Here is a 15,379-nt window from a genome sequence, read left to right on the forward strand (position 1 = left end):
CTCCCTGGGAACTCCCAAGACAGACACAGCATATGCAGGGCAAGCAAACTGTCTCCAACACGGCAGACCCCACTGGTGTCGCTGGCCTCCACGTGTGGTCCATGGAACAGATGCACCGTCTCTGCAGATGTGCAGACATGATTGGTTTTGTCTGTCTGTCTTTTAATGAGGTTGGGGAATAGCGTGGTGCTAGTCATGTGCTGAGTAGGCATGAAGCTTTGGATCCCATTTATCCAATAAAACAAAATAGCAATAAAACAAAATTAACTTTAAAAAAATGTTTATATATTATACATGTTTTGGTATTCTTGTATTTTTTAACATATATGATGTTTGTGATTATTTTTCATAAACATTTCTAATAATTGTATTTGGTTTCTAATCTAGAGTTTCTCCACCTGGTGGTGATTTTTCTGATCCAGTCACTTCTGCAACTCTGGGTATTGTTCAGGTATGTTTTGCCCTCTGCCATACCCCAGTTGTGATTTAGCTAAGTCATCATCAGACAGTTAATTTAATCACTGAAGAACTGGCAGAAATTTTAAAAAAATGTTTTAATAGCAATCTTAATTCTGAGAAAGTTTAACACATTCTGTTTTTCTTAGTTCTTCACAGTTTATACTAAACAGAAGCCTGGAATGCATCCTTGTAGCAAAGTTTTCTTTATTTAGAGTTATCCTACCCAATAAACTAACTCTTAAGTATAGAACTAAATAGGCCCCAAACTGCATAATGCCAGAACATCACAGGGTAGTCCAGGGTCCCTCAGAGCGTGGGTATCTCCCTCCCCACCTGGCTCCTCTCTCGCTGCTCTCCCATTGGTTGGCCTCGTGGCCTTCTGCACCTAGCTGCTGCCAACTGTGGAAAAAGCACATCCACATTGTGAACCGCAGGCTCCAACGTGGTACAGTCACTACCCTCTGACTATATACACCCTCAGACTGGTGTAGTCTGTTAACTACACCAGGTGAGAGCAAGGCTGGAATGTGGTTTCTGCCTAGACAGTGATTTTCCTGGGTCAAGGCATACATTTCAGCAGATAGCTAATCATTAAAGAACCCTCAATTAAAAATGTGTGTGAGTCAGAACTATAGTTTTTAAATTGTATTAAGTTTTAACTGACTTGAGTGACAGTAATTTAAGTTTGTCAGAACATTTAAAGGACTTTAATCAAGGTAAATGCTGTCTCAGTAAACCTGCTGCGGGTCCCTCTGTTGTTATACCTTAATGCTGTGGTAAATCTCCAACCCGAAAGGCCCAGTTAAAGAAATCACAACTCAATTAATTGGAATACAAGCTACATGCCTGGATTGGGCAGATCTCCCACTACACTACTCTGTTCCCATCTGTGAGAACCCAGTAACCTGTGGTTTCTCCAAGCCATGTGCTTCTCTCCATTCTCTCTCCCCCTCCCCCCTCCAACGATCCTCTCTCCTCCCTCCCTCCCTACTCCCCCAAAAACTTTTCAGTTCCACCTTCCCTCCTCCTGCCCAATTACAGGTCTAGCCTTTATTTGAAAAGTTAAGATGGGGAGAAGGTTATTTGAAAAGTTAAGATGGGGAGAAGGCACCTGTGTAGTGATTCACTCCCCATCTGCAGCCCCTCCCAGGAGCGGAATTAGCATCAAAATACAAACCCAGGGCTATCCACAACACCAGGATAATCTCCAGTCAAACCTGTTTTCCTTTTTACTATCACATTTGATACAGTTATTACCCACCATGAAAATGGAAAAATGTGATTTTTAGTTAAGATTGGGTTTGGCACAATTTAATATTGCAGTTAATATTTACATATACTAACATGATACATAATTGGCCCAAGAAGTTACAAAGTGCTTATTAGGGACAGATAGACTGCACTACTTTGAAAAAGAAAAACCTAACGTTTATATTTTTAAATCAGGTATTCTGGGGCTTGGATAAGAAGTTAGCTCAACGCAAACACTTCCCCTCTGTCAACTGGCTCATCAGCTACAGCAAGTACATGCGCGCCTTGGACGAGTACTATGACAAACACTTCACAGAGTTCGTTCCTCTGAGGACCAAAGCTAAAGAGATTCTGCAGGAAGAAGAGGATCTGGCGGAAATTGTGCAGCTCGTGGGAAAGGTGCGTGGGGGCTGCACTGGCGTGCCATACAAATTTGCTGAAACTTAACTATGCAGGTGCTTGCCTGGAGCCTAAGGAAGGGAGGGGGCCACATTCTGAAGCCTGTCTGCACCAAAACTAACTGGGCCTTACATGCCATAGAGCATTCAGCATGGCCCTGGGTTCATGACAGGCTAAAACAAGACACCCATCACCGGTCAAATTAGATCTGAAAGTAAGGCCGGTTAACACAGTTGTTGTAGGAGCAGTAGCACTGGGAATCAAAGGATCAGATTCCAGTTCCTCTAATAATTAGCTCTGGGACCTTCAAGTAAGTGACTTATATCTAGATTCCAGATGATGATAGTGTAAATAACTTTAGTCATTTTAAATGTCACAATGAATAATTTCTCAGGTCATATAAAGAACTAGCAAGGACTTACTATCTCTCCCCAACCCCTGCCTCTTTTGAGATAGATTATTACTATGTAGTTCAAGCTAGCTTCACATTCACAAGCCCCTGTCCCTGTCTCCCAACTTCTGGGATTACAGGTGTGTGCCTGTTATTTTTATTATATCTGATAAAAATAAGCTCCTAATTTTTTCCAACAAAGGATATTATTAGACAGCTAACATCTACAGCATATATTAATACATTTAGTATTTACAGACTGTGGTGATTCATCCTCTCAGAGGAGCAAGAAATAGGCCTGCAATACCAGAAAAGGCAATTTGAGAAAAAACTTTTGCTTATGAATACAGTAAAATATTAAATATTCACTATTAGACCTAGTAGGGCATATAAATACAATCCATCAGGAAAAAGCAATGCATAGCAAATGTGATGCAGAAATGTATCATTGGGAGCTGGGGAGATGACTCAGTCAAGTGCTTGCTGCACAGCTACAGGCACCATGTGCAGTGAGGAAAACATTAAGTGGAGAACAGTTGAGGAAGACACCCAACATCAGACTCTGGCTTCTTCATGCACACGTGCACACACATGTGCACACATACAGGCACACTGCACACATGAACATATGCATCCATATGAAAAAAAGCAGCATAACTTGCTAGTATAATAAATGTAATAGGAAAATGATACCTCAACCAATATGTAAACAATATTTGAAGTCTAATGTTCTAATTTGAGAAATCGCTTACAAAGCAAGGAATAGAACTAACTCTATAAAAAAAATAATATTTCAGTCTCCGCATGGTAGTGTGTGCTTATATTGTACAGCCATGGAGACACGGAGTGGAGAGGTACGTGAGCCCCGGAGTTTTAGAGTAGTCTAATCACATAACGAGACACTCACTGTTTTAAATAAAACATGCGGGCAGGAAGGCTGGGCAGCTGCTTAAGAGCACTCACTACTCTCACACAGGGCCTGGGTACAGTTCTCAGCACCCATGTTGGGCCAGTCACAGCCACCCCTAACCCCAGTTCTAGGAAATCTGATGCCATCTTCTGACCTCTGCCTGTCCCCATACACACAGCAGACCCAGAAGCATACACATGCATAGAAATTAAAATAAATACTTAAAATATATATATATATATATCAAGGGAGATATCTCAGTGGATAAAACAGTTGCTGTGCAACCTTAAGTACTTAAGTTCAGTTCCCAACACCATGCAAAAAGCCACGTGGCAAGCTTCTAGTTCAATGAGAGATCTTGTCTCAAGGGAATATGGGAAAGTGACAGAGGAAGAAACACAATGTCCTTCTCTGCCTTCCACATGGGCATGCACATATGCACAGTTGCATACATGCTACACACAGTAAGTGAAAATACTAGTAATTTACTGCAAAGGGAATCCTTTATTTAATACAGAGCGGAGAGATTTCAGATGGATTTTAAAAAAATCCAGATTGAAACTAGAATGCTTGCTGTGACTGCTCAGTTGAATATGGAAGTCCTAAAGAATGGAATTGTTTCATTCAATTAAAAAAGTTATTGCCTTAGAGTTCCTATTGCTGTGATAAAACCCATGAACAAAAGCAACTCGGAGAGAAGTGGTTTATTTCGTCTCATACTTCCAGGTAGCAGTCCATCAGTGAGAGAAGGCAGGGCAGGAATTTAATCTGGACAGGACTTGGAGCAGGAACTGAAGCCGGAGCCGTCAAGAGCGCTGCTTCTTGGCTCAAGAGCGCTGCTTCTTGGCTTTTTCAGGATCGTCCACCCACAGCAACCATTAATCCAGACAATGCCCTGCAGGCCAAACTGGTAGGGGCAGGACTTTCAGTTGAGGGTCCCTCTTCCCAGGTGACTCTCACTTGTTTGAAGTTGACATTAAAATCTAACTAGCACTGTTATAAAAGGAGGAATGTCATTATTTGTAAATGTCCTCATCTAAATAGAAAAATAACAGAGAAAGAGAATTAGTAAGAGTTGGGCGAGGGGTCTTAATTCAAAATAAACAGAAACCAAGAGAAATTTCTCTATGCTAACAGAGCACGTAGTGTTCACAGTAGCAGTGCGAACCAGAGGTCATAACTAGCATGGCGGCACGCTCTTCCTCCCAGCATCTGGGAGACAGGCTGGTACATACAGGAGTTGGAGGCCAGCTCCGTCTGCGTAGCACCAGGACAGCCAGAGGTTACAGAGTAAAACCTGCTCATTTGTTTAGACTCGGGTCTCAAAAGATAAAGAAAAAAGAAAAAAAGGACAAGAAGAGGGTGGATATGAACTAAGTAAAAATGTATTTTTTTCTATCAAAAGCATTTTTTTTTAAGATTTATTTATTATTATATCTAAGTACACTGTAACTGTCTTCAGACACACCAGAAGAGGGCGTCAGATCTCATTAGGATGGTTGTGAGCCACCATGTGGTTACTGGGAATTGAACTCAGGACCTTCAGAAGAGCAGTCAATACTCTTAACCACTGAGCCATCTCTCCAGCTCCCCTATCAAAAGCATTTTTAAATTAATCTAGGAGAAGAATATCTGAACACAGTCTACACTTTGGAGTAGATTAGAAAGGCATTTCATGAGTCAGAAAGATGCTCAGGGGTAAAGCTGCCGTGTGAGCCTGTCATGTGAGTCTGGTGCCCTGAGTACAGGCCTCAGAGTCCTCACAGAGGTGAGAGGAGAAAAGAAACATCGCAGAGTGCTGTCTGGCTCCACAACTCTCTGTAGCTTGCACACATGTACACAAGCACTCACATACATACATGCACTAAAGCAAAAGTTTTATAATACCACTTCTGTTTGAACTATAAAGTCAGTGTACTGCCAAGCACATTTCTAACTGACTTCATATTTCAACATAGAGACTGTACCCCTTGCATACTAAACAAACACTCTTACTGCGCTACATCTCAGTCCTCTGTAGTTATATCTTCTGATTAAACAGTAATCATTATGAAGTTTACTTGCTGTCCTAGACTTTAACTCTTAGGAAGATAAAACGGTAAATAAGGAAGGGATGTTCTCCTATTGGGTATTAACATGAAACTATAGTAATAACTATATATAACTATATAACTATATATATAACTATATAACTATATAACTATATAACTATATAACTATATATATATATATAGTGTGTGGTATTGGTGAGATAACAGACAAGAGCAGCAGTAGACGAGCGGGACAGGGTAGACTTCATATCTGGATCCTCAGTACCACGTAGTGTGTCAAGGTCAAGTGAGGTATGATGGCTTGTTTTGGTTAGCAGTGCACAACTACTAAGTGTCTGAAGCAAATAAAACTGGGTTGCTTCCCATTTCCACATACAGAGGTAAACTACAAATAGGTTAAAATTTTAGGCATGACAGGAAACACTTTCACATTAATAGAAAACAAAATTTGGGGGAATTTCTTTTGTGTATGCTCCTGACAAAGGACCACATTTGCCTCCCAGCACGCACGTGGCAGCTCGTGACTGTCTGTCTGTGGATATGTGCATGAGAGTACGCATGTTGTTGGGAGCTAGAGTTGAGATGGTTACAGATAGTTGTGAGGGGTGTGGGAATCAAATCTGGGTCTTATGAAGTAGCAATGTATGGTCTTCTGAACCATCTCTCCAGCCTCAGAAAAAAACAGATCTATGATAAAGACACTTGCTACCAAGCCCAGTGACTTGAGTTCAATTCCTGGAACCCACGAGGTAGAAAAAGAAACTTCCAAAGGCTGTCCTCTAACTTCCGCACATACCTGTAATTCCCCAGGAGGCAGAGGCAGGTGGATCTCTGAGTTGAAGGCTAGCCTACTCTACAGAAGGAGATCTAAGATACCCAGGGCTACACAGAGAAACGCTGTCCGGAAAAAAAGGGACACTGTGCATACAGAATGAAATTTCCAAGGTTGAAAGAAGTGAATTATGTAGCAAAGAACAGCATGGTGTATCTTAAAATCACCATGTCAAAACCACCAGAGAATGCTTTAAATAATGAAAATGCTTTCTCCAAATAAATTATACATTTTTGTATAATTTAAAATAAAGCATAATGCATGCTTAAAATATTTATATGTGGTTGAAGAAAGAAATAGAGATGAAAGAGATCTTTTGAAAAGAAAGCTATGAAAGACTTGATCCTTACCTAATGTGCTAATGCACATAAGTCTCCCCAGAGTGCCTTGAACTCTGGGATCTGTCCCTTTGTTAGTGAGCCCAGCAACAATGGTATTCTCTCATGTTTGCCTGGGTGGTTGCTAACAGTAGAGTATTTTAAGCAATCATACTTAGTGATTAAGGCTCTATAACTTAGCTTACCAATAAAACAGCCCTCACATAAGTGAATACGTAACTCTCCACCATAGTAAACATTATGTAATGTGAAAAACAAAGTAACTTTATGGACTGTTTAAATTTCTGTCAAACAAATTTAAAAACTGGATTCAAGTAATAGTGTCAGGGTAGGACACTGAAAAGTACTTTAAAGAATGGGTGGGGTGGTGGGGGAGCATCAGGGAGAAGTTGAGGGAAGGGAAGAATAGGATCAAATATACTGTATATGATTCTTAGAAAATAAGTGTTAAAAACATGTGGGGCTTGGATACTGGAGAATTGGCTCAGCAGTTAAGAGTACTGGCTGCTCTTCCAGAGGACCTGGGTTCAATTCCCAGCATCTACGTTGGCGCCTCACAGCTGCCTCTGTAATTCCAGGTCTCATGCCCTTTCTCTGGCTTCTGCCAAGTACTGCACATACATAGTACACAGGCATACATGCAGGCACAACACCATACACATACAATGAAAACAAATCTAAAGAGGGAATTGGAGAAGAAGTTCAGAAGTTAAGAGTACTTACCACTCTGGCAGAGCACCCAGGCTCTGTTTCCTGCACCCACATCAGGTAGCTTACAATCATGTCATTCTAGTTCCAGGGCATCTGATACCCTCTTCTGCTTCTGGAATCATGCGCACACATGGTGCACATGAACACACACGGCTGTACACACATCCGCATAGATGGTTTTAAAAAGAAATTAGGGCTAGTGAGATGACTCAGTGGTTAAGAGCACTCAAGTGGTGGTTCACAACCATCCCTAACCCCAGTTTCAAGGTATCCAGTGCTTTCTTTGGACCTCTGGGAGTCAGGCATACACATTGTGCACATGAAAATATGCAGGCAAAGTGCTCATACACATAAAATAATAATTAAAAACATTAACATTAAAAGCCTACTCATGTTGATAGCAGTATTGTCCACAGTAACCAAGAGTGAAAGTGACTTGAATGTCCACTTATTAGTGAATGAACACATAGCACATTAGTACAATATGTCTTCCTATCAGTGAATGAACAGACAGTGCATCAGTGAATGCACAGACAGTGCATTAGTACAATGTCTTCCTATTAGTGAATGAACAGACAGTGCATTAGTGAATGAACAAACAGTGCATTAGTACAATGTGCCTACCTATTCGTGAATAGACAATACATAGTACAGTGTGTTTGTTATCATATGCTACAGTGCTAAGCTAGTTACAGAACCATCTGTGATCTTACTTGCCAGCTGTCTAAACTAGGAAGGGGAGCAGTGTAGTTTGTAGACTTAGGGTCTCAGGGGTACAAGAGGGGTAAGTTTTTTGTGTGTGTGTTTTTTTGTTTTTGTTTTTTTGATTTGGTTTTTTGGAGACAGGGTTTCTCTGTATAGCCCTGGGTGTCCTGGAACTCACTCTGTAGACCAGGCTGGCCTCGAACTCAGAAATCCGCCTGCCTCTGCCTCCCAGAGTGCTGGGATTACAGGCATGCGCCACCACCGCCCGGCAAGGCGGGTAAGTTTAAAATCAGCTCACAGCAATGTGATTGTGCTTTATACTACTGAACTTTGAGAAGCTCAGTTCAGACCTGCTTGAAAATCACTTTGCAATCCAGGCTAGCCTAGAACTCAGAGCAATCCTCCTACTTCGGCTGGCTAAATCCTGAGAATCATAGGCATGAGCCCACTATGCCTAACTGCTAAATGCTAGATTTTACATTATTTGCTGTTTTCCCACTATTGAAAAGCTTTATTAGTGATAAGTGATTGTATGTTGATGTAGACAATTGTTACCATCGATCCCCTGTGATGGATTAAATTTCTTAAAGTATCCTTTTCTTTCCTAGGCATCTTTAGCAGAGACGGATAAAATCACTCTGGAGGTTGCAAAGCTTATTAAAGATGACTTCCTACAGCAGAATGGGTACACTCCTTATGACAGGTATGCTCACCGCACTGATTTCCTTGTTTATTGGAGGATTTTCTGTTGTGTTTTGGCAAAGAGCTGCTTGCGCATTGAAAACTTTCTCCCATGAGTGCATTGTGATTCAGTATATTGCTTATTTTATATGTTTATAGGATCTAGAATGCCCCTTGTCTCAATTGCTTGATAGTCAGATTCTGACAGTGTTTTCACTCATAACCGTCTATAATTAGAGTGAACTGTGGCTTTGTGTGCAGACCTGGGGGAGCAGCACCTGCCTCAGCTTAATTCCCTGCTGATTCCTACTGGCCTGGCCTAAGGATTTGTTTTGTGCTTTCTCTGCCTTATTTCATAAGAGTCTCACAATTCTTGCTACAAAAAAATCTGAGTGCCCTTCCCACCTTCCACCACTTGCCCGTTCTTGCCCGCTTTCATTTTCTCTACTAGTGCTATGGCTGTTTTGTTTTAAACATTAAGAATTTGAGTCTTTTGTCTTAAGATACCCTCTTTCTTTAATCATGTTTGACTCCATAAAGAAAGAGAGGAGGGAGAAAGAGAACACTAGGAAAAATGGCTCAGTGTGCCTGATTTTTACATCCCCCAAAACCACCCAAAACCAAGCACAGTAGCATCTGTATGCGCCCCTACCTCCTTACGGTAAGGTGGATGCTGGAAACGGACTCCTAACCAGCTCATGAACCAGCGAGAAGCTACTGTGGCGTCCACAGCCGAGGAAAGCGAGGCTCTCAGAGAAGATGGAAGGCAAGGACTGACACCCAGGATGGAAACCGAGCAAATGGAAGGACTGATCAGAATGCAGGGCAAGGAAAAAAATAGGCCAGTGTGTCAGCCCCAGAGCCTGGTCTGTCCTGAATGAGCCACTGCATAAGGAAAGCAGGAGAGGTCTAAAGAAAGATTATAATAGGCTACATGGAATTGAGTTTTTGCTCTTGTGGTGTGTGTGCATGTGTGTGCTTTTAAAAGGTATGAGTAGATAAAAATGAATATACTAAAGGAAACAAGACTGGGAGGTGGGGAGGAAGTGGCAGCTTTCCTGGCATACCCAAGACCCTGGGTTCAGCACAGTGAGAAAAAATGAGGGAGGAAGATATGGAGTATGGGGTTGGGGAGAACAGGGTAACTTTAGCAGCTTTTCAGTTCTCTGCTTTCCTATTATTCCTTTGCTACACAACTGGTTTAGCACTTGAGCTACATACTGAATTGTGTGTGAAGCTGACTGCTGACTAGTCACTGGGGTGCGGCAGCCCTGCCCCATCGTCCTCTGGTTGACAGTCTCAGCAGAGAAGTCAGCATTTCTTTCAGTACATGCACATCCGTGTCCGTGTGTGCCGTGGACTGAGCTGCCTTTCCCCCAGTGTCAGTCCGTGTGTAGCATCTAGTCAGTAGCAGCAGAATGCCTGTTGTGCAAATTAGTGGGTGGTAGTTGATGACTGAAGCTCCTCGTCGCAAGGTGTGCTTTGCTCTGTAGGTTCTGTCTGCCAACTTCCTGCTGTTCACTTGCCTAGGTTCTGTCCATTCTACAAGACAGTGGGGATGCTGTCCAACATGATTTCATTCTATGACATGGCCCGCCGAGCTGTGGAGACCACTGCCCAGAGCGACAATAAGATCACATGGTCCATTATCCGCGAGCACATGGGGGAGATTCTCTATAAACTGTCCTCCATGAAATTCAAGGTATATTTGCTTTCTGCCTCAGCTTTTGTTAGTAAGAAACCAACTCTTCTTTTCCCCACACCTCCCTCCCTCCCTCCGTCCCTCCCTCCTTCCCTCCCTCTTTCTCCTCCTTCCCTCCCTTCCTCCGTTTTTCTTCCTTCCTGTCCTATTTGAGTTCCAAACCTGAGGAATGAAATTTGCATTTCTCTTTTCTGTTTAAAATTTATTCTCATTTTATGTATGTGTATATGTGCATTTGTCTACACATGTGTGCCACAGCTGTGCGGATACCTGTGGGGGCCAGAAGTAGGTGTTGGATTCCTGGTGTGAATGCCGAGATCTAAGCCGTGTCCCCTGGAAAAGCAGCCAGTCTTTATCTCTAAGCCCCTGGCATGCACTTCTCATTTTACACTGCTTAGGCTGTATAAACAAAACAGCCTTCCGAGTTAGGGTCACTCAGGAAGTCCAGTGGTATGGTAGTGGTATGTCATGTCTGGGGGCCGAGAGATGCTCCTCTGGAAAGAGCGCTTACTGCTCTTGCAGAGGGCCTGGGTTCAATCCCAGCCCACATGGCGGATGACAGCTCCTGAAGGTCCAAGGATCTAGCACCCTCTCTGACCCCCAAAGCTCTTGCACACAAATGATATACAGATATATACTCAGGCATACACGTGTATTTTTTTAATTAAAAAATTATAGTATATCATATCCAGAATACATTCTAATGTATTTTCTCTGTCTCAGCCACTAGGCAGTTTAAAGTGAAGTCTTGGCTGGACAGCAGCTACTTTACTAGAGGGCTTTATCTCATCCAGCCTCCACATTCTTAAACAGCTTAACCAGTTAAGTGAACTCACCAGTAGAAACACCGATGTAAAGTGTTTGATGAATTAGATTACAGTTCATTATTTCTCAAGTCATGGTTTACAGGCATATATAGTAATCATCCATTAAAAAAGATGCTCTGGATTTATTTATTTACTTTAGAAACAGAGGCCACAAGGTGACCTAGTGGCTAATGGCACTGGCTGTTTAACCTGAGGACCTGGATTCAGTTAAATGAGCTGTATTAGATTATTGTCCATGTTTCCCCTTCGTCTGAGTGATGCCACCAGGCCTTGAATAGGAAATTCACTGAATTTTTATTTCCTCTTGTATACACACATGTGTATCACACAATGTGCGATGCTACAAGATTCCCACTAGTTTACACATCGCTGAGGTTTGATCATTGAGAGTCAATAGCAGGCAGAATTCACAAATAAAATGTTTGGTATTGTTTTAGTCCACTTGCACATTTCCACTGAAAAAGAAAGTTGGGTTTACCTGTGATTTATCAGTGTCCTCAACTTAAGTTGATACTCCATATTAATAAATAACCTATCACACATCTTGAAAATTATTTTTTGGAGGTAAATTTGTATTATTTTCTTTTTCAGGATCCAGTGAAAGATGGGGAGGCAAAGATCAAGGCCGACTATGCCCAGCTCCTTGAAGACATGCAGAACGCATTCCGTAGCCTTGAGGACTAGGACTGTGACTTCTTTCCTCTTCCTCGGCAAGCTCACACATGGATATTTTCCTGAGTTTCTCATCTCCAACCCTCTGCTTCCGTATTGTGCAGCTTTGAGACTAGTGCCTCTGAGTTCTTGTTCATTTTGCTGTTTCTTTGGTAGGTCTTATAAAACAAACATTCCCGTGTTCCAGTGTTTGCAGGAGCTCCCTGGCCTTTTTCTGAGTACACGTAGTGCATATGGTACACATGTAACATGTGCATCGTAACATGAGTCATACTGTAAGCCTGTATGTAAGGTGACCACCCCTTCCCTTGTCTCCAGGAAACTGTAAACAGGACTGCTGTGTGGGCTCTGTTGGGAGTGAAAGGCCAGATCTCAGCACTGTGGATGGTACTTAAACGACTCAGTGTCTATAGTTAGACCGCTTACAACTTAGTGTTTTGCAGGAAATATTTCCATTTAAAAACATAAAAGATTAATGTTCCAATTATCTGTAGCTTCCCCAGTATCAATCAGGACAGTTTGTGGGGCACGTGGGAACTATTTTGTTTTCTAACAGACATTTACAAGGCTGAACATAATAGATATCAGTTCCCTCTGAAAATGTGAGAGGAAGGAAAGAGCCGAGTGGTCAGACTTAAACTGACGTCATCTTGTTAAGGCGTATTTTATTTCACTAAGAGAAATTTAATATCAAGGACTTTTATATACTCAATTACTAGGAAACTTTTTTTTAAGTACAATTTAAAAATCATTGAAAATGTGATCACATCATAGCCATTCTTTTCCTCAGACTTAGTCAGGCAAGCTTCCCAGAGGGCGGTGGGGTGGGGATTAGAGTACCGCAGACACACAGCAGTGCCGCAGGCAGTCGCCCCTGGAGAACCACCTGCCTCCTGCCATAGGAGTTTGGGGCCAGAGTGGCATTGTTTTCACATGGTACATGTTCTCACAAGGTCACCTGTTTGTTTACCTGCTGACTTTCTGAAAACAGCAAGCTTACCAATTGTAGAAAATATTTTATGTGTTTTCTTTTTCACTGGCTCAGAAAGCTTCTTAAAAGTATCTGGTACAGCAGCTTCCTTTCTGTTAATAGAGATAAAAGTTGTTCTTGTATTTAACTGGTAACAAAAAAAAAAAGAAAAGATCAATTTTTGTCTTGCTGTTTCAGTTGTTTAAATAATAATTCCCACATTTGCATAATAAGGCTCGCTTCAGAGAGCTCGAGAGCCAGCTCCCTGTTCTCTCTCAGGCTGCGAGTGCTGGCCCGTGCTTCCTCTTCAGGAGGGGAAGGCTATTGGAAGATGGCTAACACTCAAGTGCACAAGTGTACTACGTGAAGTATTTATTATAAGCCTTGGTGTGTTGTTTAAATTATTAGGTAGTGCATTTCTTAGGGTCTTTTGGTGACACAGTTAGTATAGACTTCAGATGTGATGTGTAAATCCTTGCTAGTGCATGTCTACACGGTGGACTGCTATTCAAGAAGGATGTTCTTCCACCTATTGACCACTGTTGACAGTTATGGATTACACAATGACTTCTTGAAAGGGAGGGGGGGTTAACGGTGCTGCTTAATCGGTTCACTTCCAATGTGGCTTTCCGCCCAGAAGCCCTGACTAGTGGAGAGGAGAAGATTTCAAACCCTCTGCTTATACGACCAGCAAGCTAGGCTTGTGATCAGAGTGAATGATCCCAAGAAACTACTTGACCAAGTTTGTTTTTGTTGTCCTGGATTTGAGATGTGCATTCTTCCTCGCTCTAAGACTGTTGATGTATGAGTGTAAAGACGCTACAGAAACAAGGCCCAGATCTTCACTGTAACTTTCCCTTCATCCACACTGTAGAGCTTCAGATTGTTCACTGATAGTGCGTCTTTAGTAAGGATGTGTTAAAACATAGCAGTCTTTTTAAAAGATTATGCAGTTCTCTATTTATTGTGCTGTGCCTGCTCCTAAGTGCAGCCGGTTAAACAAGTTTCATATGTATTTTTCCAGTGTTAAATCTCATACCTATGCCCTTTGGAAACTTTCATCCTGAACAATGAATAGAAGAGGCTATATAAATTGCCTCCTTATCCTTAAGATTTCACTATCTTTATGTTAAGAGTAATGTATAATTATTAAAATCTATGAAAAATAAAAAGTGGATTTAAGTTAACTTTTTCCCTTTTTATTCTTCTTGCGGGGGAAGGCGGGGGGGAGGGGGGGAAGCTCTGAGAAAACATTACACCTTATATTTTGACTTAATATACAATGTGTCCTTTTGAAAGCGTTTTACCGTATATATATTATTTGCATCTTGAGGTTGGATTGTGGGATTCACAATAGTCTGTACAACATCCTATAATCACAGCACATGGCAGTTGGGAAATACAGTGTGCAGAATGTTTTCCCATTATAAGTGAGTTAACTTTTTCAAGGTTAGAGGCAATCCGTAATGCTCATTTCAATTTTTGTCAATTTAGCTAAGTCTTGTAATGCAAACAATTAGACTAATGTAACAATTTACCAACACCCATTGTTGCTTTCCAATATGCTATCTAGATGCACATATGTGGGGGTTATCAGATTGGCTTGTGTGGCCGGGACTGCGTAGTCCAACGGTGGCCATCTCATGCTCAACAGATAGTGCCCAGTAGCTACTCAGTCCAAGAAGTTGGGAAGCCTCAGTCCAAGAGGGACTCAGGGAACCTCCAGAGCTCATGTGGAAAGGCTGGAGCAGCTGGACTCCGGATGAGCAACAGGTGTTCAGAAGACAGGAGTTCCATAGCTGTCTCCTTCTTCCTGCCTTTGTTCCGCCAGGGTCCCATGGTGGGACATTTTTTTTTTAAGTACAATTTAAAATCAATGAAAATGTGATCCACTTCATAGCCATTCTCTTCCTCAGACTTAGTCAGGTGAGCTTCCCAGAGGGCGGTGGAATGGGGATTAGAGTACCACCGACACACAGTACCCACAGGATGTGCCAACCACATTTAGGGTTGGCCTTTCTTAGATGACATACTAACCATCTCTGGAAATGGCTGCACAGCCATATCAAGAAATAAGCTTTACTACTATTTATAGGCCCCTCTCGGCCTGTCACGACTCGAGGGGATTATTGGGTTGGCTTATACAATATGCACTGAGTAGTCCCAAAATGGCTGTCTTACCCTGGATATGTCTAGAATCTGATGACTTTGCAGTACAGGCTGTGGCCTTAGCATCACAGTCTGGTGCCGAAGGCCCAGACTAAAGAGCCAGTCGTCTTCAGTCATGCAGGAAGCCATGAAGCCTGAGTTGTGATGTCAGTGAAGAATGGTAGCAGCAGGGACCATGGCAGCAGCAGAGTCACTGAATTTAATTTGCCTGCACCACCTGAGAGCAAGCAGGAAAAAAGCAAAAGTCCTTTCTTTCTCTTGGGCCCTCATGGGTGTGTCCAGACACTTGACTCTCAGTTGATTCTAGGTCC

The 15,379-nt window shown here is 42.1% G+C and overlaps 1 protein-coding gene across 4 annotated transcripts in view; it reads left to right on the forward strand.

The window, feature by feature from the left end:
- Atp6v1a (ATPase H+ transporting V1 subunit A) overlaps positions 1 to 14,086 on the forward strand; it is a 51,802-nt gene extending 37,716 nt beyond the window's left edge. For all 4 annotated transcript variants that reach the window (XM_052159164.1, XM_052159161.1, XM_052159162.1 and 1 more), the window contains exons 11-15: positions 388 to 451; positions 1,906 to 2,109; positions 8,656 to 8,750; positions 10,259 to 10,430; positions 11,849 to 14,086. In XM_052159164.1, the coding sequence (XP_052015124.1) occupies positions 388 to 451; positions 1,906 to 2,109; positions 8,656 to 8,750; positions 10,259 to 10,430; positions 11,849 to 11,941 (628 nt within the window). In that variant the 3' untranslated portion in view covers positions 11,942 to 14,086. The remainder of the gene's footprint in view (positions 1 to 387; positions 452 to 1,905; positions 2,110 to 8,655; positions 8,751 to 10,258; positions 10,431 to 11,848) is intronic.
- The last annotated feature ends 1,293 nt before the right edge of the window (positions 14,087 to 15,379 follow it).

The sequence above is a fragment of the Apodemus sylvaticus genome, chromosome 15 (assembly GCF_947179515.1).
Source record: "Apodemus sylvaticus chromosome 15, mApoSyl1.1, whole genome shotgun sequence".
NCBI lineage: Eukaryota > Metazoa > Chordata > Mammalia > Rodentia > Muridae > Apodemus > Apodemus sylvaticus.